The following is a 24,618-nucleotide window of genomic DNA, read 5'->3' on the forward strand; positions in this document are numbered from 1 at the left end:
GCATACTTGGGGGAACAAGAACATAAATGCGCCCTGTACTTTAATTTTTTTTTCCCCCCCCCCCCCCCAGGATATTTTTACCTAATCTAATGCGTGTTATGGAGGTTTATGCAACTCTTTCTGCGTTTCCTATTAATGCTACTAAATCTGTAGCCTTGACCATAAACCTGATGATGGATGTTTGGTCTCACGTACGCTCTGCATTCCCAGTCACCTAGAACATCGACTCCTTGCAATATCCCATTTTTTGCAAGTTTACAGAGTAAATTATCCTTTAAAGGAGAACTATGAGGTGAGTGCTTTTGTCACAGGTCGGCTCAGTAGATCGGGAGGTGAGCGAACACATACCGGCGTTCGCTCACCTCTCGATCCTGTCACGGCTCTCTGCAGTGACAGGGGAGGGGCTAGATTCCCTCTTCCCCGCCAGAGCTGACTGGGTACAGCTGCCTCTAGATAGGCAGAGCCAGCTGTCACTCACACAGCTGGGCGGATCCAGACATAATTGTCGGGATCCGCTTCAGCTGCGGCGTCTCAGTAGCTCGCAGTGTACTGTGGCATCTCAGTATACCGTGAGCTGTAGCTCACGGTATACTGAGCTTAGGGTGACGGGAGGACGCTAGTTTGTGTCCTCCCGTTACCCTAAGGAGAACTATGGGGAAAAGCCTTAACCCCATAGTTCTCCTTTAATAATTCGACAACTGCAAAATAACTTAAACAGATGGCCTTCATATAATTCATTAAGGCTAGGTCGAATAAATGCAGTTAAGATGGTATTACTCCCTAGAATTCTTTATTATTTTAGAGGTTTGCCAATTTCTGTCCGCATGGCTGCTGTTTTGAAACTTCAATCCTCTATTACTAAATTTATATGGGGAAAAAAACACCCTAGATCCTCTAGTCTATTTATTTTTTAAGATCCGCAATATGGAAAGTTTTGGAGTGTCTAAATTATGGTTATATTATCAGGCAGCCCAATTGGCACAACTATCCATAGTGTACTCCCAAGGGGAACACCCAGATTGGGTATCTATGGAGACTAAACCAGTTGCTAATGTTTCGATCAATTTATTAAAATGGCTTTCTCCCAAGCAACGCCCTGTAATTTTAGCCCCTACATTGTCTCATTCTATAGTTCTGTGGGATAGATTAAGGAGATGTCATAGTTTATTGTCACCACATACTCCCCTGGCTCCTCTCTTTCATAATCTGCATTTTCCTCCAGGACTTCAGCCTCAGGCTTTTCAATGGTGGTTGGATAAGGGATTGTACCGGATTGGGGATTTTTTTAAAGGTTGTACACCTATCTTTTTGGCATATTGTCAGGAAAGACTGTGCTTGCTGTCATCTGGGTGGTTTCATTTTATGCAGATTAGTCATTTTGTATCTCTTTGGGCCCTCCACCATCAGTTTCTCCCATTCGTACGAAGTGCGAACATTGGTATTTACATGCCGGAACCCTGAGGGGAGGAATTTCACATATTTATTCTATATTAGTGGGTTTACCTTATCTTATATGACAGCGTGAGAACGAGATATCGGCTATGGCATTTCTCTGGAGGATTGGCACCAATGTTGTATAAGATCATCAAGAGGCCTTCTTAATGTTTCCTTGATTGAAGCTAACATTAAGGTCCTGACACACTGGTATCTTGTTCCAGCCAAATTGCAGTGCAGCAGTGTTTTAGATGATGTGACAGTGTGGGCTCTATGTATCACATATGGCAGTTATGTCCTAAAGTATGCACATTATGGAATAAAGTGTATGTATTGATCTACAGACTCACCAAGGCACGAGTCCCACGTGAACTATGTTTCGCATTGCTCAATCAGTTTATTTCTAAAAATTTAAAAATGTGTTTTTTTTTTTCTTGGGAGCAAAAATCACTATTGCTAAGGCTTGGAAAAACCCAAGGTTCCTTTCTTATACTTTAAAGCAAAAGTTTCATGGATTATGATCCATAATAACTTTATAGTATAGTGCAAGATAGGAGAGCTGTCTTCGAAGTGGTCTGGGAACCTTGGAGGTCCTATTAAGGTATAAATTAGTTAGTTCTCCCTGCAAAAAATAAACAGGGGGTGGGGCTGGGTAATGACCTCATGAACTGTATTTCCCTTCTTTTTTTTTTTTCCCTCTTTCCTCTTTTTTTTAAATTGGGTATAATGACCCTTTCTGCTGTTTTTTCCTGCTCATTACTGGATGTAGATTATTATTTAATATGGATAATGGAAAGCGAGGCTACTGATCCAATTTTTTAGCTTGAGGTATAGATTGATGGTGACAGATTTTGGAAAGTGGGAATAGCAGGGAAGGGACTGGCAATTGGGTAGATATATTGTGTTATTTTCTTTTAATTGTATTTGTATTGTGAAATATTGGCATTTTTGTTCTTGTTTCCTGTCGTTTGTAAAATTTCTATATAAAAATATTGGAACATAAAGTGAAGCAGCATGCACTTGGATGTTTTTGCTTGGTCCAGAATGCACCAGTAAAATGTTTAAGAAAAAGGTGTTGTAGTGCTGGAAACCAACAATACAATGTAGATTAAGAAAGAAATGAAAGGCTGGCATATAGCAGATCCCACTACAGACCATTTCTGAATACAGTGAACAAATCTTTACTCAAATACACAAAATAACACACCAAACCCTAGAAAAGAGGTTTATTGATTTTAGGCATAATGTGTCCTCTGTCTGAACTGATGCCTCTTGTATTTGCACACAAAACCATTTATAAGATATACATTTTACCATATGAATTGTTATCTAATGCCATAGCTTCTCTGCTTCGTTACTGCTTGTACAAACCCTGAAGTCTGAACTTTTTTCCACATACTCCATATATTGAAGTGTGCTCCATTGAATGCAAGAATGTCTGCCACTTCCAACATAATGAAACAAGCTAAGTGATCTCTGCATCAGTGCATATCACTTACCAGGAATAAATCACTTTCGAGGAGCTCTAAGAGTGGATTCGGTCCTGGGCAACATAGACTTGTGCCTAAGGTTAAGCCTGGTGATCAAATAAATGTTGGTTTAGTAGGGATGGAGAGCGTGGTGCCTAAAACTACCCTGAGCGTGAATAGGACCACTCCACAGTGACAGTAGCCTTTAGCTAGCCCCTCCTAAGAATGGTAGAGCTTAATGGAAAAATAATGGGTTTTGGATAGTTTTAATCTCTTCTTGATGGTTATTGACTTATCTTTTATAGCATTTTAATTGCTTGCATTAAATACAGGGTTGTTCTATGACAATGTGTTTGGAAACATTCTAAACCTTATAAGAAAGTCCAGTACTAGCTGCTCACTTTTGTAAGAAGCTGTATCAATTAGTAGAGCCCTCATGACTCATAACGCTGTGTGAGTGTGGTGAACAGACAAAAATAGTAGGAGATACAATATACCCTACTAAGCTTGGCTTTTTTTTTTTCTACATGTCTTGTCCATATGTACTTCATTGTTTAAAATTAACTAAGGACTCCAGGGCAAAACATAGCGAATCCGCACTGATAGAGTCCCTTTATGCATACAGACCTGTATAAGGTCCAACCCTTCTGGGAAACAATCCTAGATTTCTGTAGGAACTTAACTAGATAACACTGCTCTGGCAGATATGTCTGTTGCCTGAATTTGTTGCTTGGCAAATCTTTACTCAGAATTGGGCGTGATTATAGTATTACTTATGGCAGCTAAAACAGTGATCCCAAATTTCTAGATATCAGTTAGGATCCCACAAGTATTCGATTGGCTAAATCAAGTGACAGTTTACTTTCAAGTGCAAGGTTGTCTCATTATGGAGGAAGTTTTTTCAGAACTAAACTTAAATATATGCTAGGGTTGCACAGATACCAAGTACAGTACTCGGTACAAGTACGAGTACATGTACCGATACTTTTGAGCTCCAAGACTACACTAGAGAAAAATTCAAAAATTAGGAGGCAGCTGTCATTTGTAAGGAGCACACGGAGCTCCTGGGATTTGTTCAATTATGTTTTAATGTATGATTTTGTTTTTATACATATAAATAAATTGATGCACAGATACCAGTTTTACGAGTACTGGTACTGGCCGAGTACTTACAAGTACGAGTACTGATACATTTTTGTTTATCGTCATGTGACAGTTTTTCTAAAACAATATCGACTAATGATTTCAGGACAGTGGTGGAGTGCCAGAGCCCGGTCCCAGCTGCAACCGCTGCAATCCTGGTAGTTCTCATGGAAATGCCAAGTATCTGCACTGGTACTCAAAGTATCTGTGCATCCCTACATGCAATCCTTCTGGCTTTCTAGATTGTAATGTCAAACATACATGAAACAGGCAGGAGAGAGGTGTGGAATGGTAAATGGAAATTACTAAGAATAGGAAGGCTGGAAGATGTGTCTGTTTGGCTTTATCATGCTATTCTGTACCGTGTAGAATTGTTTTTTTTTTCCCTTTTTATTTATTTTTTCTTTGTTTTAACTTTACTTGTTTGTATTGTTAAAAATACGAGAAATGTAAGCCAAGTGTCAAAAACATTCCAAAAACAGTGTGTGACTAGTAAACTGCTACGAGTAAGAATTAGATTAGTGTGTCCCGTTGGGGGGGATTTCCCTTAAGCTCCTGTCCCAGTGATGCAAATAAGTTAGAGGGAAATCTCCCGAAAGCAAGCGAATTCCCTTACACGGGTGTCACTGGAACAGATGCCCTCATTGGAGGATTACCTTCACTTCTTGTTTGGGTGAAATTTTCCTCTCACTGGCAATGCCCATCAGGCAAAGCGAGAGGGTGTATCTCCCCAGTTGGGGCAAAGACAGCAATAAAACCTTAAGCAAACCTTTCTATAGACAAAAATGGGGGCCGCCAATGCTGATTGCCTGCTTACGTTGCTAGTTGTTTGGCTATTATGATGGCTCACTAGCTTTAATAATCTGAATCACTGACCTAGAACGTGTATGCAGATTAGGTTGGTCAGAAGCCCTCATCTGCACACTTGTAGCCAATCGACTTGCATGTGAAAAAAGAGAAGTTATCTATGTCGGACTCCATTGAAAAGTTCCCTTAAAGTGTATGTAACGGCAAAACTTTTTGTTACAGCTTAACAGTCCTTAAACATGGAGGTTGCATTCATTTTCTTTTTTCAGGATTTTTTCCCTTTACTTTCACTTGGTAATCCTGCAACAACACACTTCCTGTCCCATTGTGTCTACATTTATTTCTCCATTGTGTCTACAGAGGGAGCTGTGGTTGTCACACATCTGCCTTTGTACATCTCCATCACATGGTAGCTTGATGGGACTACTGTAGTAGTTTACAATAAAGATAAGGTTCTTTGTGTATTTTTAGCTTACAGGAAGTGACAAGGACACGGCATTTCTGGGAAGATCTACAAGTATTTTCTGTACTTACTGAAAATGTCTTTAGCCTGAAGAAAGAAAACCAATGCAGCCACCCCATCTAAGGACTGGTAAGCGGCAATATACAAAATGTTTGTTTTTGAGTTTAGATACGCTTTAAAGTAGTTTGTTAATAAAATGTGGCTGTTTTGAATTTGGCGAAAGAAAATGGAAGGTGTCATAGATTTTGAACCTTTAACATGTATCGTGGATTGGCAGTAGAGCTGAGATTCAGGTGTCAAGAAATCGAAACCTTGCAGCTGTTATTTTCATCCAACCAATATTTTCACAATTGGTAATAACTAGGTGACCACCCCAATGGTTTGGCTATCAGACTTTATAGTGTGTCTTTCAGATTGTGTCTGTATTAAAGGATACATCACAACATTCAAATTTAATAGATGGGAAACACCCTTAACATATCACAATATGTGCTGGCAGTGCAGAAACAATGTTGAGAGTCCAGGATCTGCCTTCAGGCTTGCTCTACAATGAATCATATTGTATATAAATATCCGTCAAGTGTATATATAGAACCACTCGGCCATCTTTGGACAACTGTTGGATATTGGGATGTTATACATTATAACTGTGCTGCTTCTATAAAACAAATCCAACACTAGGTGCTCTTTGAAACACCTTATTTAATTCAGCACTCCCTTTTAGGATTCCCAACAAGATTACAAAATGTTTGCTTGGAAAGGAAAACAAAAAACTGATGTAACAATTTCATAAAAGTAAAAGATCAGTAGCTCACTGTCACATGATAAAACACCTGAAATGAATGAAATAGCTTTTTTTTCTGTAATAATTGCATATCTAAATTTTTTAAAGATAGATTAAATTTGACATAAAATATTTATTTTAAAAATTCAGATTTTCTTCATAAAATTTTATTTAAAAACAAACAATGAACCTTTTCTGTGTTAATAGATTGTTCTAAATATCTATGGATTTGCAGAAAAAAATAATAATAATTTTCTTTATAATCTTTGCAGAGATAAATGAACTCGGAAACCCTTCGATATTGCTGCAGTTCAATTTGCCATAAATGATTACAAAATATAGAACATCTCTTTACAAATACAAATTAGCATATATTACAGATCATTTACATAATATCTAAACTGTCTTTTTTCCCTTAAACAGCTATAAGCTTTTTTTTAAATCTGGGTGTCAGTGCATTGATTGCAGCGATTCCAGTGTCATTTGCCCTTAATGTGATAGTCAAAAAAAAGTTGACTATTAAAATGATATTTTCACCATGTAAACTAAATTTTACATCATCAGCGGGATTCCTGGGCCTATAGTAATGCGATGTGCGGACCAGCACTTTAGAAGAGGGTGCGACTGTGGAAGCTTGCTGGTGGCCAACTCTGGTGGCCTTCCCATTGGCCAAGAGTAAAGATACAATAAAAAAAAAAACGACCAGACCTAGTAAACGAGTAAGAAGCTGATATGGTAGGTATGGCTGTGGGGTAATGACGAGGGCATTTTGATTGTCATCACCATATAAAAAAAAAAATATATCACATAATTGCATCACTGATTCAGGTGCAACATGCGACCTACTGTTCACATAGAACACAATATGGTTTGACCATCCTCCTTGACCACTTAGAACTCCGATACTGAAGACTTTGCATAAAAACACATTATCCACCAGAGCCAGGAAAAATGTGAGTTGTTGTCCTGCAACAGCAGATGTCCTGGTAAGTTGCACCTGCAACGTGTATCCATGGCATGTACCACGTCTGACCACAAAAAGCTGGCTTGGTCTTTTTCCCTTTCTAGTGCCATGCTTCATTAACTGAGAGGCACTTCTTTTTTTTTTATAGAATCCTAAGTGTCTTTTTACAGCTTCATTAAATACTATAAAGTTGTTATACAAATCATTTCATCAGCTAGATCTTCTTCATATTTATTGGGCTCAGGCTCCTCATCGCTGAACCCAGGGCCAAAGTCTTGAAGATCATAGTCCCTCCTACTTAGGATTGGGAACATATCGCCCCCTGCTGTCCCGTTACGAATGCTGCCGTTTAGAAGATTGCTTGCTGCGCTTTCCATCTCATCTATAGTCATCTCACAGGCATCAGCAATCTCGTGTTTTGTGGCAGACACAAATTTGGGGTCCCTAGCATATCTCCCCAATCCCTCGGAGATTAGGACCTGCAATATAGAGAACAAGGTTTAAATGAGGATGGAGTACCACATGGAATGAACACAGGTGACAGTTATACCAAGAATACAAATATCACAATAGGATTACTTAGGCTCCATTCACACTGGAGCGGCCGTCAGCGCGTATCCGTGCAGCCGCTCTAAACAGAGGAAACAGTGCACTTTATTGTTCATCGTTCAGATTATTGCACAAACAGTACAAGTGCAATAATATGGCAGATTCCACCTATTTAATAGCCGCAAACAAGTGGCATCCGTGTGCATTAAAAATGTTAGCGTTTTCGTCCCGCATGGTCTGCCGCGCGGAAAATCGTGTGGGAAACACAAACGCTATATGTGAATGGAGCATTACTTCTCATGGCTGCAGTGAGTCAAGACACTTAGAGGGCAATTTATCAATACTGGAGCAGACAGAATGTGGAGCAGTTGCCCACGGCAACCAATCAGCATCCACCTTTCATTTTCAAACCTTAACTGAACAAACTGAAGAGAGAAGCTGATTGGTTGCCATAGGCAACTGCTCCAGTTTCTTCTGCTCCAGTTTTGCTAAGTTCCTCCCTTAGTGCTTATCTCTACATATACAAAATTAATTATCTGCCCATAGTATCCCACATTTACACCTACAATGTAGGCGCGTACAGGGATTCCTGCATCAGAACATGCAATTTCCTGCAGCAGGAATCCCAAATCTGCCATTTACAAGTGGCAGCTGTCATCCACTCAAGTGAATGGTCGCTGCTGTCACCCCATCAATAAATTAAACTGGTGACAGCTGCCACTTGTAAACATCAGATTTGGGATTCTTGCTGCAGGGAACTGCAAGTTCCTTATGCAGGAATCTCTAAATGCACCTATGCTGTAAGTGTAAATGTATCTTTAACTTGCATGTAAACCCTAACTGAATGACATTTAGCTTTCCTAAAGCATTCTGTATGAAACAATTGACATGTTTTTGTTTTTTGTAATCATTTTATTAATGTTTTTGTTCATGTTTTTAGTAAAATACATCCTTTGCTGCATCTCAGCAGCTGCTTCCTGTCTGCATGCATGCATACCTTAAATTGTTACAGCTCATTTCTCAGGGTGGGTTTCCCGATGGTGGCCTACAATGGAGTATGTGTGTAAGCACAAACTGCTTGTAGTCTCCGCTGAGGGAGAGAGTTATGGTGACACAAGAGACAGGGACTGACCGTTGTCACCCTATCAGGAAAGTGCTCGCACAAGGAATTTCATGGCAGGACCACCAGATATTATTTAAATGAAACCTACAGATTTATAAATATTAAAATGAGTTTTGAAATGACATTTACATGTTTAGGTTTTAATAAGATTTTAGTGGCTGAATTTACATCTACTCTAATCACAAACATACCTGGAATGTTATTCCTCCAGTTTCATTGTTGTAGCTCAGTCTCTACCCCACAATCTTCTAACTAAGCAGAATGTCTGAGCTGGTAATATCTGAGCACAATTATGGTGATACACATACAAAGTGGGTAATGAAGCTTAAAGAGAACCAGCCACCTACTCTTTGCAAAATTAGCTGACAACAGTTGACATATATAAATCTTAAAGGGCACCAGAAATGTAATTCATATTTTATTCCTCTATATACACCGATCAGCCATAACATTGTGACCATTGTGAGAGGTGAGGTGAATAACATGGATTATCTTGTTACAATGGAGCCTGGAAGTGGGTGGGATATATTAGGCAGCAAGTAAACATTTTGTCCCTGAAGTTAATGTGCTGGAAGCAGAAAAAAATGGGCAAGTGTAAGAGTTTGAGTGACTTTAACAAGAGCCGAATTGTGATGGCTAGACGACTGGGCTAGGGCAACTCCATAACTGCAGCTCTTGTGGTCCACCACCAAACGTTCCTACAATGGGCACGTGAGCAGTAGAACTGGACCACTGAGCAATCGAAGAAGGTGGCCTGGTCTGATGAATCACATTTTCTTTTGCATTATGTGGATGGCTGGGTTCATGTGCGTTGCTTACCTGATAGTACAGATGGTACCAGGATGCATTATGGGGAAAAGGCAAGCCAGCGGAGGCAGTGTGATGCTTTAGGCAATATTATGCTGTGAAACCTGGGGTCCTGCCATTCATGTGGATGTTACTTTGACACGTAGCACCTACCTAAAACATTGTTGTTGGCCAAGTACATCCCTAATCGAAACTGTATTCCCTGATGGCTGTGCCCTCTTTCATCAGGTTAATGCACCCTGCTACACTGCAAAAATGGCTCAAGAATGGTTTGAAGAACACAACAAATTCTTCAGATCTCAATTCAATCAAGCATCTGTGGGATGTGCTGGAAAAACAAGTCCCATCCATGGAGGCCCCACTTTGCAACTTACAGGACCTAAAGGATCTGCTACTAATGGCTTTGTGCCAGATACCACAGCATACCTTCAGACATCCAGTGGGGTCCATTCCTTGATGGTTTAGGGCTGTTTTGGGAAGCTACTCAATATTAGGCAAGTGGTCATAATGTTATGGCTGTTTGGTGTATGTTCATTGCTGCTCAAATGATGCTAGCACATGCTCTAACTGATCCCCACTGCTTAGTTCTAGCTGCACTCCCTTTATCTCCCTAGTTGAGGTAGTATTGCTATTGTGTATACAATACTAGGAGGGTCCAAGATTCAGGAAGTGTCACCCTTATTTCTGTTTGGCAGTGAGAGACAGTGGAGAACCCAAACAGTTTTGCAAAATAGGATATATAGGGTTTATTTTTGATTGCTGAATATATTTATTACGGACTAGCTCTCTTTAAAAAAGCCTGAGCAGAAGAGCAAAGTATGGTTTTAGAAATATACGGAAATGTTCGTAACTTAGAAATAATATCTTCTGAACTTCCTTTCTCTAGTGAACTGGTCTATGACATTTAACTGCCCTAAAGCAGGGTCAGTGATGTACCCTCTCTTATACAAATACTTTGATTCTCTGTATGCATCAACTAAACTTACCATAATCGTAGGAATTATACCACCATCCAGGTCACAAGAACAGGGTCATAGAATTCATAGCTGTTGCTAGATTCCTGCTCCAAGGTGGATCCATGGTCGGACCCTACGCCCATTACTGCCTCTTAGTATAGCTACAATAAAGCAAAGCGTGCCAAGTGAGGATGTTTTTGCCTCAGCCATGCACAGCTGTGTTGAGGGGTCGTCTTGTATATTTACCTCCCTGTCCAGCATGCTCTGCTTTAATGTATTTCTAAGGGTTAGTAATAGAGGATGAGAAGAGATGAATCCAATAAAAGGTGTGGGGACCTGGTCCAAAGCCTACACTAGGACCTCCTAGATCATAGCTATACCAGTGCCACCATTGTGAAAAAATGTGCTACCTTTTTCTAACCCACAGTGCTGAGAAGGTTAGGAGCAAAGGGTAAGCTCTTCTTGATTCTTCTAGAGATTTACACCTTAAGTGAGCTAGGACTGTCAAGGTTTATGACACAGGGATGCGTTTTAGACCTACCAGTCCCTAATTGTATGGTTGAGGACTAAGTAGCCTAAATGTGTCACTGTTGTAGCTAGTAGTAGTTAGTCACAATTATCTAGACTTCTTCAAGGAGTGGTAAAGAGGTTTCACTGCTCATCCAAGCAGTTTCCTCAGTTTAATGAGGGTCGGGAGCATACCCCAGCATGTGTCACTGTTGTAGGTTTTTCACTGTGGTCAAAGGGTAGCTTTTTATAGAATCATGGCTTGGGTGCCAGTGACACCTGGGCTTTGGTTGTTATTACATAAGCCCATACAAGCCACACTACAGTCCTGCAAGGGGTATAATGCAGTCACATATTTCTGAATAGCTGTACAGTGGGCAATATAAGCCAAAACTACTTACGGCTTCCACTAGGCTGTCTGCACTCCTCTGCTTGTCACTGTGTTTGTTCCTGAAGTCATTGGGTACAGTCAGGTTGGATTGGTTAAATGTCCTGTATGAAATGTCTGTGTCATCTGTGTACCATGAGCTTCTTTGTAAGGATGGGAGACTGCCATTCATCTGCTCCTTAGACTCGGCATGGTCCACCCGGATGAGGGGCGTGTAGAATGGGGTGCGGTCCCTGTTGTTCGGAGTAGCCGGGGGAGTCGCCCAGGATCTTGTAGAGCGACAGGGAGAATGTTTCTGAGCTTTGCTAGAGTCCAAGCCAGCCACAGCCATGATCTGGAAAAGAATGAGAATTACACAGAATTTTAGGTCTATTAGGGTAGCCAAGTATGGCAACTTCCTATTTTAGAATTTGTGTTGCTGAAGGAGAACCATGCAACAATTAGACAGTCATTATAGGAGAGGAAACATGTAATTGTTTGCTACAGAGGACAGTAGAAACTGAAAAACAATCTTTCCTCAGACACATTAATAAATGAGGTCAAACAAGATGTTATTAGAGATGAGCGAATTGATTCACCTGCATGTCCGCAAAAATGTACTAATTCACCAGGCAAAGTGATCCGCTTAAATGTATCCCCGGAGATGTGAAACAGCCTGTTACTGGTAGAGGACTCTCAAATTTCCACTTGTGTGGTAGCTCTTAGGACTTCTGGTATCACAGCTTTTTATTGCCTTTGCTTATTTTTATATGTAATGAGATTCTAAAGCAGTAACAGGACTAGCAGTGAGTACATAGAAGACATGTTTTGCTCAGGTCACCCTCTGATTTTTATGCAGACGTAGCCATATGTTGAGGCATCACAGCCATAAGTGAGATTCACCTTGCACGCAGGATATTTAAAGAGCAGCTGCAGGTAAAACATTTTTCTTTTGGAAAGACTGGTGGAGCGCATATACTTCTGTCAAGACCCTATGGACTCTGTGACCCCACTGGGGGGATTTCACCATACTTTCGTTGCCTGTGACAGTATCACAAATGGAGGGAGCAGTTGTGAAAACACAAAAATATGCATATAGTAATAAATAACCTGACAGCGGTTCTACCACTTTTTGAATACAGTATTACTGAAAAAACTACAACGTATTTTGTTGCAATTGGTGTCCCTTCTGAAGAGATTTCCCATCACTTCTTCTCCCATTTTCTCCATTAGGAACACAACCTGCAATAAAACCTGAGAGAGACTCTAGTCTTCCCTTACTCTACTATCAAAAAAGTATTTTTATTTCTGTCTGAGTTGCTGCTAAAGGGTTCCCCTCACTTCCTGTCTGCAAACGTTGTCAACAGGACAGGACGTGTGGGAGAACAAGGATAGCATTAAAATAGACAAGGGTTTCCTACTCTATCCAAAATTAAAAAAAAGTTTTATTCATTACATACACTTTAAGCTGTAGTTTTTCGAATCAGCTTTGGGGTCTACATAAATCACATTCCAAACAATATCAGGTATTCTTTCCTATGTCCATGAATGGCTGAGAAATGGTAAAATTATACAGCAGTAATGAAAGAGTATCATTACTGTCCTCTAATGGATAGGCCTCAGTCCTGAGGATATGAATCTTATTAGGCGATCACCCTGCGGGGTGACTGGGATCTATCACAGGAAAAATACGAATTGTTCATGATCACGGGAGCAAAGACCAGACAATTACAGGACATTATTAAGAGATACACACACTAATCACTGTTATAGGGAACATTACTTGTGCCAGAAAGCAGTGCTGAAGACTTCTAGTGCACTGCATAGTGTCATATTTACTGCCTGGCAATCATCACATTAAACAAGGATGTCACATGAGGCTATAGAAGTAAATGGAAAGTGGAGGTTTGTTTTATGCTCTAAGGTAATACTATTTGGCTTATTTATAAGAATGGCTGCACTGGGAGAATGTAGGCAGTTAGTCTGGTTAATAAATAAAACCAAAGGTGATCAGTGCTTTGTTTAAAAGTGTTTGTGATGCCTAAAGCAACCAGTGAGATTGTCCCAGTTAGTTTCCAATGCAGGTTAAAAAATAAACACCAACATTCGACTGCTATGGGAGCACACAATAATGAGTTAAATAAATAACAAAGTAATAAAACCCGGAGGACATAGAATGGGGACAACCACTAAGTGGGAGAAAAGACCACATTGGGCTGTCAGGCAAGCATGGGTTAGGGTAGGTATTACTCTCAAGTAAATTTCCTCTAGACAAACCAAGCAATATATAATATACAGGGGATTTGGCTGCGTGGATCCGTCGACATGAACAATCCCATACATTGCTATGGGGACCGTTCATGCGACCGCACGGCTCAGCGCGATTCGAACCATCCCCCGCCCGAGCTGCTCCCTGACCCTTTTTTGCCGCACTGCGGTTTCCATACAGCTTTCAATGGAACCGCTCTGATTAGCACAGTTTTGGGCATTTTTAATTGGGTTTCAGCACTAAAGTGCCATAAAAAACTCCTAAAACCTCCCATGTGAGATCAGCACAGAAACCGTGCTAATCCAAAGCTGCCCTGGTGTGAATGAGCTCTAAATGTTTATAGCTGGTACATGTGCCATGTTCCATGTAACAAATGAACAGAGATGTAATCATCAGAGTCCCCGAGGGATAATCAAAACCATTTGGGTGGTTTAACTCTCCAGCATGCACAATAAACTTGCCAGCACTTTTTACAATATATGCACCACAATGTTTTTTTTTCTCCAGAGGATCTTTCTTGCAGCTATGCATCTATGGAATAGATTGCAACTGTGCTATCAAAATTCCAAACCAAAAATGTTCAGAATGAATTCCTGATGCAGCAACATTAACCCAATAAACAGATTGTCACTGCCCTTACTGGTGGCCTCCAAACCATCTAGGAATCATCCACAATGCTTCAAACTTGGATAAGATAAAAACTGAAAATTCTCGTTTTAATGATCCACAGAAATGGTTTAATAGAACAAAGCATAGAAATAAAGCACCGCTCCTCTACGGCAGGGGAATGACAAACCGGGTGCTCGCCGGCAGGAGTGTGTCCTCGCCCCAACCAAACAGGTATATAATAAAGGAAAAATCCGGCCACTCTCCATTCCATGCTCAATCAGTTTATTGAAGGTTTTTCAGACTCCTGCCCAAGGTTCGCCTCCTAAGTCATGTTTCACCCAATCCTGGGCTAAGTCGTAGAGATATGACTAAGCCCAGGATTGGGTGAAACATGTCCGAGGGGGCGGACCTCGGGCAGGACTCAGTGTCACTGACGATTTTCCCTTTATTATATACAAGGGGTTTAATGTTAGTAACTTTTTAGGATAAGATTAGTTTGCATCCATACGTATATCTGTTTGGGCATGTAAACAGTTTGATGGGAGTCTTTTTTCAACTCTGCAGTTTTAAATCTGTGATTTTTCTAGCAAATGTTTTTATTTCTCAATCAAGACTCTTCTCTATCCACCAACCCGTAGCTCTCTGATGCAGTTGTCCTTCACCTTCTTTCAGCTGCAGGAAGGCCCCTGTACTCGTTGCCTAAGCTGGACAGCTTTTGGATGTCTCAAAGGCTTAGGACTTTGTGTCCCTCAATGGAGGAGCACGGAAATAGAATTGTTGTACTCACCATAAAATCCTTTTCTTGGAGTCCATTGAGGGACACAGGTCCCACCCCTCCACCCCTGTGTTTTACTAAGGCATGCTGGTAGTAGGAAGGGGTTATACCCTGGGCTGGCAGTTTTTTTGTTTACTAGTGTCATTGCTCCTGCAGGCAGCAGGATAACCCAGAAGGTTTAGGACTTTGTGTCCCTCAATGGACTCCAAGAAAAGGATTTTCTGGTAAGTACAAAATCTTATTTTTACTGTCAGATTAAAACCTAGCACAGGCTAAGGGGCATATGTTCCACTTTATATGTTGATGCATGCAGATCTCAATGCTGAAGGCTGCACATGAGCAGGCAGTGTTAACAGCCTGTGCTATAATTCTGCCATCCCTTGCATGTGTTGGGGCCAGTTGGAGCCAGGCATGGGATGCAATGGGCTATCTCTAGGATGTCAGCAGTAGAAATATGACTGAAAAATTCTATCCCTACCCCAAGCTTTCTAAAAACTAAAAGGAAAAAAATGGCCTGCAGTTGGGCTGCTCCTAGAACCAGTGCTAGAATGCCACCATTATCCAGTTACACAGTATGCTCAATCTGTTATTGCAGTTTCACCTCTTGGGAGTCTTCCCTTGAGCTGTTCTTTGCACTATAAATGCATTGACAGTTAACACCCAACCAGGATCAGAGCCTAAAGAATTGAAGCTTGCCTATAAAAAAACTATTCCAGATGGTAAGGTGAAACTGGTACCTACTTGCTGCTGCATTAAATGCAGGGGTAATGCTGTACGGTGATGTAAGTTTGGTGATAGAGGTATTTCATCCTGGCTGCTCTGTCTGCGAAGGCATTCAAAATTGAATGAAGATCTTCTGTTGGCTGCAACATCAGAGAAATATAAGTATTCTTTTTATCCCATATAAGACATTTCTGACATTTAATAGAACAATTATACATTTTATTATCCTGCTGTAGCTATTCGGGAGTCTATAAATACACTTTCAGAGTCACTATATAAGAGGTTTGTGGCTCACACTTATATTCACAAATGCTGCAGCTGGAACATATGTTTTTATTAAATGTTACAGTTAGGGATACTCAGCTCTGTGCTGCAGGTACCGTAGAGCAATTCATCCTCAAAGTTTACAGACTCGTGTTAAATGTGCCTTGCTGGTCAGCTAAGTGGGGCCCAAACATTGGGTCTGGAAGATTGCACTGAGCTTAATGGCTGAGCGCACATGTCCATGGTTGGTGGGCGTCACTGCTTCGCACTGGCTTACAAAACTTGTGCCAGGCCGTAGAAATATATTGCTTCCGGAGCAGGGTAAGATGCGGAATTTTTGCATCTTGTACACATACATAAGATGTCTTCAGTTTTAATGAGGTTCCTCTGGGTGCTGAAGAACCAAATTACCTACTGCTGTGCCCCCTAACACCCTTCCATAGAATTCACACTGAGAAGGACAACAGGTATCATGTGAGGAGGAAGAAGTAAGTAAAGTGTTCCCTTGTCTGCCATGCAAACTCTAAAACAGAGTGTCCTATAACAACAATTATGGCAGTCTAGCAACTACGTCATTGAGAAGGACTGATACACCTGACAATATTTGTGAGCTGGTTTGAGTTCCTAAAATCTGCTTAGTATTATTCAGGCCTAGAACAGTAAAAGCAACAAAAAAAAAAATGGCATAATTTAATCTGTGAAAATGTTTACACATTCAAATAAATTAATAACGTCAGCTTAAAGCAGAATTTGGTCAAATTGCAACAAGGACTGTGTAAAATGGTTCACCTGCCTGTGATAGGGTCCAACAAGTGGCCCTTTGATGTCAAACTCACAATGCACCTGGCCTGCTTTAAAGCTATAATGCACAGAGAATTCTTAATTGTCAATAATTATTGACATTTTCATGAAACAATGTGTAAAAGACAACAATGTGTAAAAGCAATATTTCAATACATTCGTTTTGCTGGAAGAATCAGCATTTTATTACATGGACTTCAATGTGAAACTACAGAAGCTTGCAAGAAAGGAACCCAGACAAGATGGAGAATAACGTGGTTGGCAGACATCTCCATACACTGTTCTATTTTCTAAAGATGAACTATTCCAATCAAGCTGATCAGCTATCTCATCATTGTACTCCAGTTTGATCTTTGGGAGAACATATACAGGTGAAACTCGAATAATTAGAATATCGTGCAAAAGTAATTGCAGTAATTGCTGCAAAAGGGGCCCAAACCAAGTACTGAGTACATATGCATGCTTGTACTTTTCAGAGGTCCGATATTGTTCTATGTACAATCCTTGTTTTATTGATTGCATGTAATATTCTCATTTTCTGAGATTGTGGATTTGGGGTTCTTGGGGTTTTCATGAGCTGTAAGCCATAATCATCACAATTATGACAAATCACGGCTGGAATTATCTTGCTTTGCATGTAGTGAGTCTATCTCATATATTAGTTTCACCTTTTAAGTTGCATTAGTGAAATAAATGAACTTTGCACAATATTCCAATTATTCGAGTTTCACCTGTATAGCCAGTGGTCTCAAATTGTTTTATACTGAACAATCCTTTATGCCTCTAAATATACCATTGGAGCTGATCAAACAAATCTATCACAATCTATGCAGAAAGAGTTTTATTTAGGTTACTCACATGGAGGTGTTGGAGGCAGCAGTCTCCGTCTTGGCGATTTCCTTGATTCATAACATAACTGTGGGTCCTCCTCTTCAAAGAAGCTGTGTGGATTGTGGTAGCCTTTGGGCCGCTCATAGTCGAGGTCATTGGCTGGGTACAATGTGGGCTCATCATACATTGGCCTGAGTTAAGGGAGATTCTAGTGAGATGGACAGATAGAGAATATACGGCTCTATAGCACTAAAAGGAAAACATTTTGGTTTTCCCCATCATTTCCCCCAATTAAAGCTGTCATTTTTCAATGCCAGTCCTAGATATAGGATTGACTGCTATGAATTACTGATTGATCTGATTGACTGCTATGGACTACAATTCTGGTATTCCTCCAGTTTTATGGAAGAGCCTGGTTATGGTACTGGGGTCATTCACCTGTTTCCAGACAGCATACTGTCCTCTTCATAATACTCCTCTCCACTGTAATACTCCGCCTCCCCCAGGTATGGGTCCTCATTGTCCATAAAGTCAGGATCTTCACGGAAGATGACAGGCATGTTCCTCTCTCCAGACTCTGATCTGTGATAGTAACATCAATATATCAAGGGGACTAGCACTGGTGTGTTTAATAGGTCTACTGCATCCCACCACTGCAAAAAGGTCATCACAAGGCTTGAAAAAATGAGAATGTTCTCTACAATCCTGCATTGTAAGGGCCAGTTAGTACAACTCTATGTTTTAATTTTAAAAAATCCCCTAATAGTCACAAATACATACATAAGGGATATTTAAATCCCTGGTAACCTGTTCAAAGTCTTGCATGCTGCAGAAAAAGACCCCTGCTCCCTGTGAGGAAGCAGCAGTCATTCTGCAGAGGTCCAGCATTCCCCTGCTGAGTCAGACCCAGAGATCTCCAATCAATGGGTGTTGACTGCAGAGCTATAAGTCTCACTCAACAGGGACATATTGGACCTGTACAGAGACACTACTGCTTCCCCACAGAAAGCAAAGGTCCTTCTCTGGAGCTGCTGGCAGGTGACAAGGTTTTCTACTCAGACTGTAGCTGGTTTAGAAAGAAAACAAACTGTAAGACACCAAAGGGGAATTTATCAAAACTGGAGCAGACAAAATCTGGAGCAGCTGTGCATGACAACCAATCAGCTTCTCTTTCATTTTCAAATCTTAAATGAACAAACTGAAGAGAGAAGCTGATTGGTTGCCATGCACAGCGGCTCCAGATTTTGTCTGCTCCAGTTTTGATGAATTCCCCCCCATTTTGTTTAGGTGCACCTGAAATGTATTTAGCAGATTTAAGCTGTTCAATTTAATGTGGGCTGTAAGGCTTCATTCACACAGTGTAGAATCGGGCCGTACAGATGCGTGTTGAGTACACGGCTGCATCGGGCATTTCCCAGGAGGGATAGGTGCTGCATGTGATTGCACACAGCAGCCTGTTCTTGCCTATGGGAGGACACGACCATACGCACACCCGAGCTGCACATTCGTGCGGGGGTCCGTACTCTGACGCAGACAGGATGGATCCTGTCTGCGTCCAAACACGGACACCTGGACCCGCATGGATGTGCAGTTCGGGTGTGCGTATGACGACAGCGTACGGCCGCGTCCTCCCGTAGGAAAGAACAGGATGCTGCACGCAATCACACGCAGCACCTATCCTACCAGGAATGGCCCGATACGGCCGTGCACTCCACACGGATCTGTACGGCCCGATTCTACATTGAGGCCTAAAGTGAGTCACCTCTAAATGTTTTCATACTAAAAACTATTCCAGGAAAGTGCACACACCAAGTAAGTAATCTTGAAATATTTGACTGTGTACCCAGAGAGCCCCCCAAGACCCAACCCAAGTCATTCAACAGTCCAATACTGGGATGGCAGATAAGGAACCGAGCTTGAAATATTGAACAGCAGGGCACAAGTACACGAAAAAAGCATAACTAAGCTACTTATCTGCACTACAGGGTGTTGGCACTTTGGGAGTAGTTCTATGAGCTGGGAGTAGTTCTATGAGCTGAGAGGTGAGCTTTAAAAAAATGAATATCTGATTCCCAGAAGGGGTATTCTATACAAAGCTGAAATCCGGTTTCCAAACTTACTGGAGGATGCAACCGACATTTCCTTCAGTCTGTTCAAAGCCTTAAATGCATTGTGGTTTGGTGTAGTAGACGCAAATACATTATCAGTTATTTCACTGCTAGTATGAGGACTTTACATAAAGATCTGAAAATTAAAATGTGATTATTTTATGTTTTGGATTGAGTCAGCGGGTTAATACCCCTGTGAATATTTTAATGTTGTCCAAGACTCCATTGGGCAGATTTCCCTTTACTTCCTGCCTTAGTGATAATGTTGTCAGCAGTACAAGAAGTGAAGGGATATCTACAACATGGACAGAGAAAAAATGTAAACAGTGAGGGAAAACCAACTAAACTTCAGATTATTCCTTATGATTTCTTTGATATATTAGCTGGGCTAGCCAACAAATCTGGCACCGTTGTGTAGGTCCACTATGGAAACCTTTAGATATGCAATCTTCAAGTGCATGTAAAAAGTTTTAGTTAGGGTAGGGAAATCTTCCAACAGGACACAGACAGGAAAATAATAGCTAACAAGGGTTTTAAACTTTCCCTACCCAATCCAAAACATTTTGGGTATAAACATCCTGTCCAGTACAAGATCGCAAGGGACAGAGCAGTCTCCAGTAGCTGCCCATCCTCTAGGGAAGAGCGGGTAAGAACAGGAAGTGGCTTGGCTTGCTGTGTTTTGGAGACACACACACAGCTTACTAGCACAGACAAGGGTGGCTCCATAGGATTCTGTAAGGGAAAGGAGCAGCCATAAAAGTGATTATCAGTGTAATGCTCAGGGTACCAGCTGATTCTGCCAGAGACTAAAACTTTTAAAAATCAAGGCGCAGCATCCATTGTAAGTGTTAATCAGCAATATGAAATAGCTTAAAAACTTTGAGTGTAAAATCACTTTGAAGTGTAATACCACTTTTCCAGGTGAATTTGGGAAAATGGAATTACCCCCTCCAATCTGACCCCCTCTATCCCCCCCCCCCCCCTCCCAGCTGTTCTTACCTTTGGCCGAAAGCTCCTTCCCCTCCACCTTTGCCAGTGTACTACCCATACTCCGTACACAGCAGCGCACCATGCACTCTGTATTTAAAATTTTGCTTGCGAATGGCAAGCATTCATTGGTCAGTGCTGCCCAATCGAAGCGCTTCTTAGCAAGAAGCTTTTCTCATTGGTCAATGCTGTCAGTTAATAGCGTTGACCAATGACTGCTTATTATTTGTGAGCAACATTTAAAATACAGAGTGCGCTGCTGTGTACTGAGTACAGGTAGTACACTGGTAATGGCGGAGGGGAAGGAGCGTTGGGCCAAAGGTAAATACAGCAGAGGCGGGGGGGGGCAGATTGTAGGGGTAATTCTATTTTCCCAAATTCACCTGGAAAAGTGGGATTACCCTTTAATAAATGCCCTCTGTAGTGAAAGTCCTCATGATGACAAGACCTGGACATTTTGTGCAGATTGTTGGGCATCGCCATTTATTTAGAAAAATTCTACATTTTGACCAAATTCTTACAAAAGCTGATGTAAGAATCCTCTGTTCACATTAATTAGGACACCCCTGGCTACCATACTGATACCTGGACAAATTGGTTAGAAAGTATTGTAAGGCATCTCTGACGCAGAGTGAATATTGGACAGTACAAATACACAGATCATGCAGAGACAGAACACTGAAGCAGAGCATGTAATAACCATGGACTTCACATATATTGTATGGCGCAAGCAGTTACCACAGACACAGAGGAACATACCTAATATAAGTCTCATAATAGCGGGTCCTATCCGGAAAAGCCATACAAATATGGGAAGATATTTATTAGTCATAAAATAAATATCAGTTATTACATATGTAGACAACACAACAACAGGCAGACAGTGCCACCAACCTGCAGAGAGTCTAAGAAGAAAAAAATTAATGTTTCATGCAAAAAATTAAGAAAGCTGGAGTTGAAAGATTAAAATATATGTTTCATGTGTCAGCTACATCCAGAGATGGATGACTTGAATCATTTCTATAGTCACTAAAACATTTTACTTCTCAGTTACAACACGTTTGACCGTTTTCTATGTTTGTAATAATAATTAAAAAGAGAGAGCTGATCTTTTACAGTTTTTCCTTTTGCAACATACGTAGAATCAAATTTTGGTAAATAAACTGACAATTGAAATGCTGCAAAGGAAATTGTCTCAATATGTGACCTTTGTTGTCTCAGTTATGAATGTTTGAAAGAGGATATTCACCCCTGTGCTCATATCATAAAAAGTATAACTGGATTTATCCTTTTATATTCACAAAAGAGTGAAGAGTTTGGAGAAGGCAGGAGAATCTAGGACAACATAGCTGAACTTCAAAGTGAGCTGAATTGGAGGGTTCTTCCAAATCGGCTATGTTGTCCTAGATTGTTCACTTCTCCTGCCTTCTCCAAACTCTTCACCTTTTTGTGAATAACCTTGTAACACTCAAAACACCTTATTTAAAATGTTAAATATATAAATTAAAAAGGTAATTTCTGTTTAGATTCATGCTTTTAGAAAGTATATAAAGCAGCAAGTGTTCAGGCAGAGCTGTGTGAGTACCTAAGAGCCTGGTGAGAAGAACATTAAACTGTGTTGAGACACACATGGGTCACAAGTCACTAGTTGGGAGCCACTGCTATTACCAAACAACAGCAATTATATTTTCTAAAAAATAGCTAGCCGAGGCTGCTTAGTCATAAACAGCTGAATTCTCATATCTAACCTTCCATTTTCTGGCGGACTTCAATACAAGCAAGTAATCAGAAGAGAGAATGTGTGCATCATTTTAGAAATTGGTAGATGGGGAAGCCTTCCGCACACCTTGCAGCAATCAAGGCCTATGTAGAAAATGGTGCTCGCAGTGACAACCACGGATGGCGCCGTACAGACACAGAGTAGAGACACAAATCACCAGCGATCAATGATATCATCAAACATGTCCCATTTAATTGGACAAAACGTCACAGTAACAGCAAGCCAACGTTTCAGAACCACACAGGGTCCCTTCCTCAGGGCAGAAAAACGTGCCCTGAGGAAGGGACCATGTGTGGTTCCGAAAACGTTGGCTTGCTGTTACTGTGACAGTTTGTCCAATGAAATGAACATGTTTGATGATATCATTGAGTGCTGGTGATTTGTGTCTCTACTCTGCATCATTTAAGAGACTTCCAAGTGAACCCAACAATATAAAATGATGTGACATGTCATAAAGCAGTTTTAATTTAACACTTATTTTTCCTCAACCTGTTAATGGGAGGAATATATCCAAATAAGAGGCTCAGTAAATTCCTGTACTTAGCCAAAGTCTCTGCATCCCCATGTGCTAACCAGTGGTTTAGTGCATGCATGTTTAGATTTGTGTGTCTGTATCCTGTACTGGAAGTGTGCAAGCAGGAATGCTGAGAGCCTGGTTACTCAGAACAGAAAAGCTTTGGCACACCAAAAAAGTAGTTTTTTCCCCCTAAAAGAGAGCCACTATGGCCAAGTTAGATGAACATTCATTACCGGATTAGTTTTATTAAAAAAAAAAAATGTTGCTGTGAGATTTACCTTTTAATACTGGATTTTCTTGGTTTCTCGTAGTCATTCTTTGAGTAGGTATAGTAGCCATTCTCAGACGCGTGGCTATGAACAGCGAGACTAGAATGTTTCCCACTTGCGGGTTTGAACACGTTGGCGTTGTTTAGGTTGGCATTGGTGGAGTTTGGTACATGTTTCCCAGAGTATTGATGGTTGTGATGGTTGTGTTGCACAGAGTTGCCCGAGTGGGAATACACAGATTTGTCAAAGTCGCTCGCAGAGCGGATCGATGGACGCTGCACATGCAGAGGGCGCCGCGTGGTGTTAGTCTGCTGATAGGAATTACGTCTGTCATTCCCCACATGGTTGGCATGGTTTCCAAACAGACCACCATTCCTCTGCAAGTGAAGTGATGTTCATTAAGAATTTTGTAACTCATTTCGAGCGTATTCTTTGACCTTTACAAGGCATTTGACACAATCCAAATATGTATGTAAGTTTCTAAGCAGAAGTACCTTTTTTTAACATTATTCAATTTTCTTCCACTGCAACCAATCATTTTCCCATTTTCAAGCCTACTTATTGAAGTAACAATTAGAATCTAGCTGGTTGGTATGGGCACAGTTCTCTCAAATTAAAAACCTTTTAATCTACCTGGTGGATCTGAAACCCCAACCACACACATGCATTGTGTCTGTGAAATAGACTGCCAGAAGCACAGCTCTCACTGGATGTCCTCCTGATGCCAACAAAGTGACCACCTGCATCACTCCTCCATCAGGACTCCTCATCCCGATATCTAACTGATGCCGGGTATGAGGATGTAAGATTTCATGCACAGTACACTGGCTACATTACAAAAGGCAAGCCACAGCTTGCTTTGATGAACAAAACAAAAAATTACATCATTAAGTGTGATTATATACCAGAGCCTGTGATGACAGGACAGTTTCTTGGTAAAAGTTCTGCTTTAACTGACCAGTGTATGCAGAACAAACACCCTCCACCTTACTTTCCTCTAGATGTTGATTTAACACCATGGACAAGCCAGTCACACAATTACCTTTTTAGTGAGTGTATGTAGTTATTGTTTAACTTTACGTTGTCTCCAGCAAGATCCACTGTTCAAGGTAGGTACCAAAAAGACTTGGCTATGTACATGTAATGTCAAATATTTATATTAGATGATATACTCTGTATTGTGAAGTTGAGTGGATGTTCCAAACATATATAGGGATGTTCAGATACCAGTGCCGATACTTGGCATTTTAAAAAGAACTACCAGGGTTGCAGCTGGGACCTAGCTCTGGCGCTCTACCACTGTCCTGAAATC

At 40.8% G+C, this 24,618-nt stretch overlaps 1 protein-coding gene across 1 annotated transcript in view; it reads right to left on the reverse strand.

Annotated features, from left to right (window-relative positions):
- Positions 1–6,515: 6,515 nt before the first annotated feature.
- Positions 6,516–24,618, reverse strand: part of CACNA1D (calcium voltage-gated channel subunit alpha1 D) — a 289,622-nt gene continuing 271,519 nt past the window's right edge. The window contains exons 41-46 of the mRNA XM_018555255.1: positions 23,316–23,683; positions 18,084–18,227; positions 17,673–17,836; positions 15,768–15,889; positions 11,408–11,728; positions 6,516–7,543 (exon numbers count right to left, since the gene is read on the reverse strand). Of these exons, the coding sequence (XP_018410757.1) occupies positions 7,247–7,543; positions 11,408–11,728; positions 15,768–15,889; positions 17,673–17,836; positions 18,084–18,227; positions 23,316–23,683 (1,416 nt within the window). The 3' untranslated portion in view covers positions 6,516–7,246. The remainder of the gene's footprint in view (positions 7,544–11,407; positions 11,729–15,767; positions 15,890–17,672; positions 17,837–18,083; positions 18,228–23,315; positions 23,684–24,618) is intronic.

This window comes from Nanorana parkeri, unplaced genomic scaffold (assembly GCF_000935625.1).
Source record: "Nanorana parkeri isolate BGI_ZX_2015 unplaced genomic scaffold, ASM93562v1 scaffold189, whole genome shotgun sequence".
Classification (NCBI taxonomy): domain Eukaryota; kingdom Metazoa; phylum Chordata; class Amphibia; order Anura; family Dicroglossidae; genus Nanorana; species Nanorana parkeri.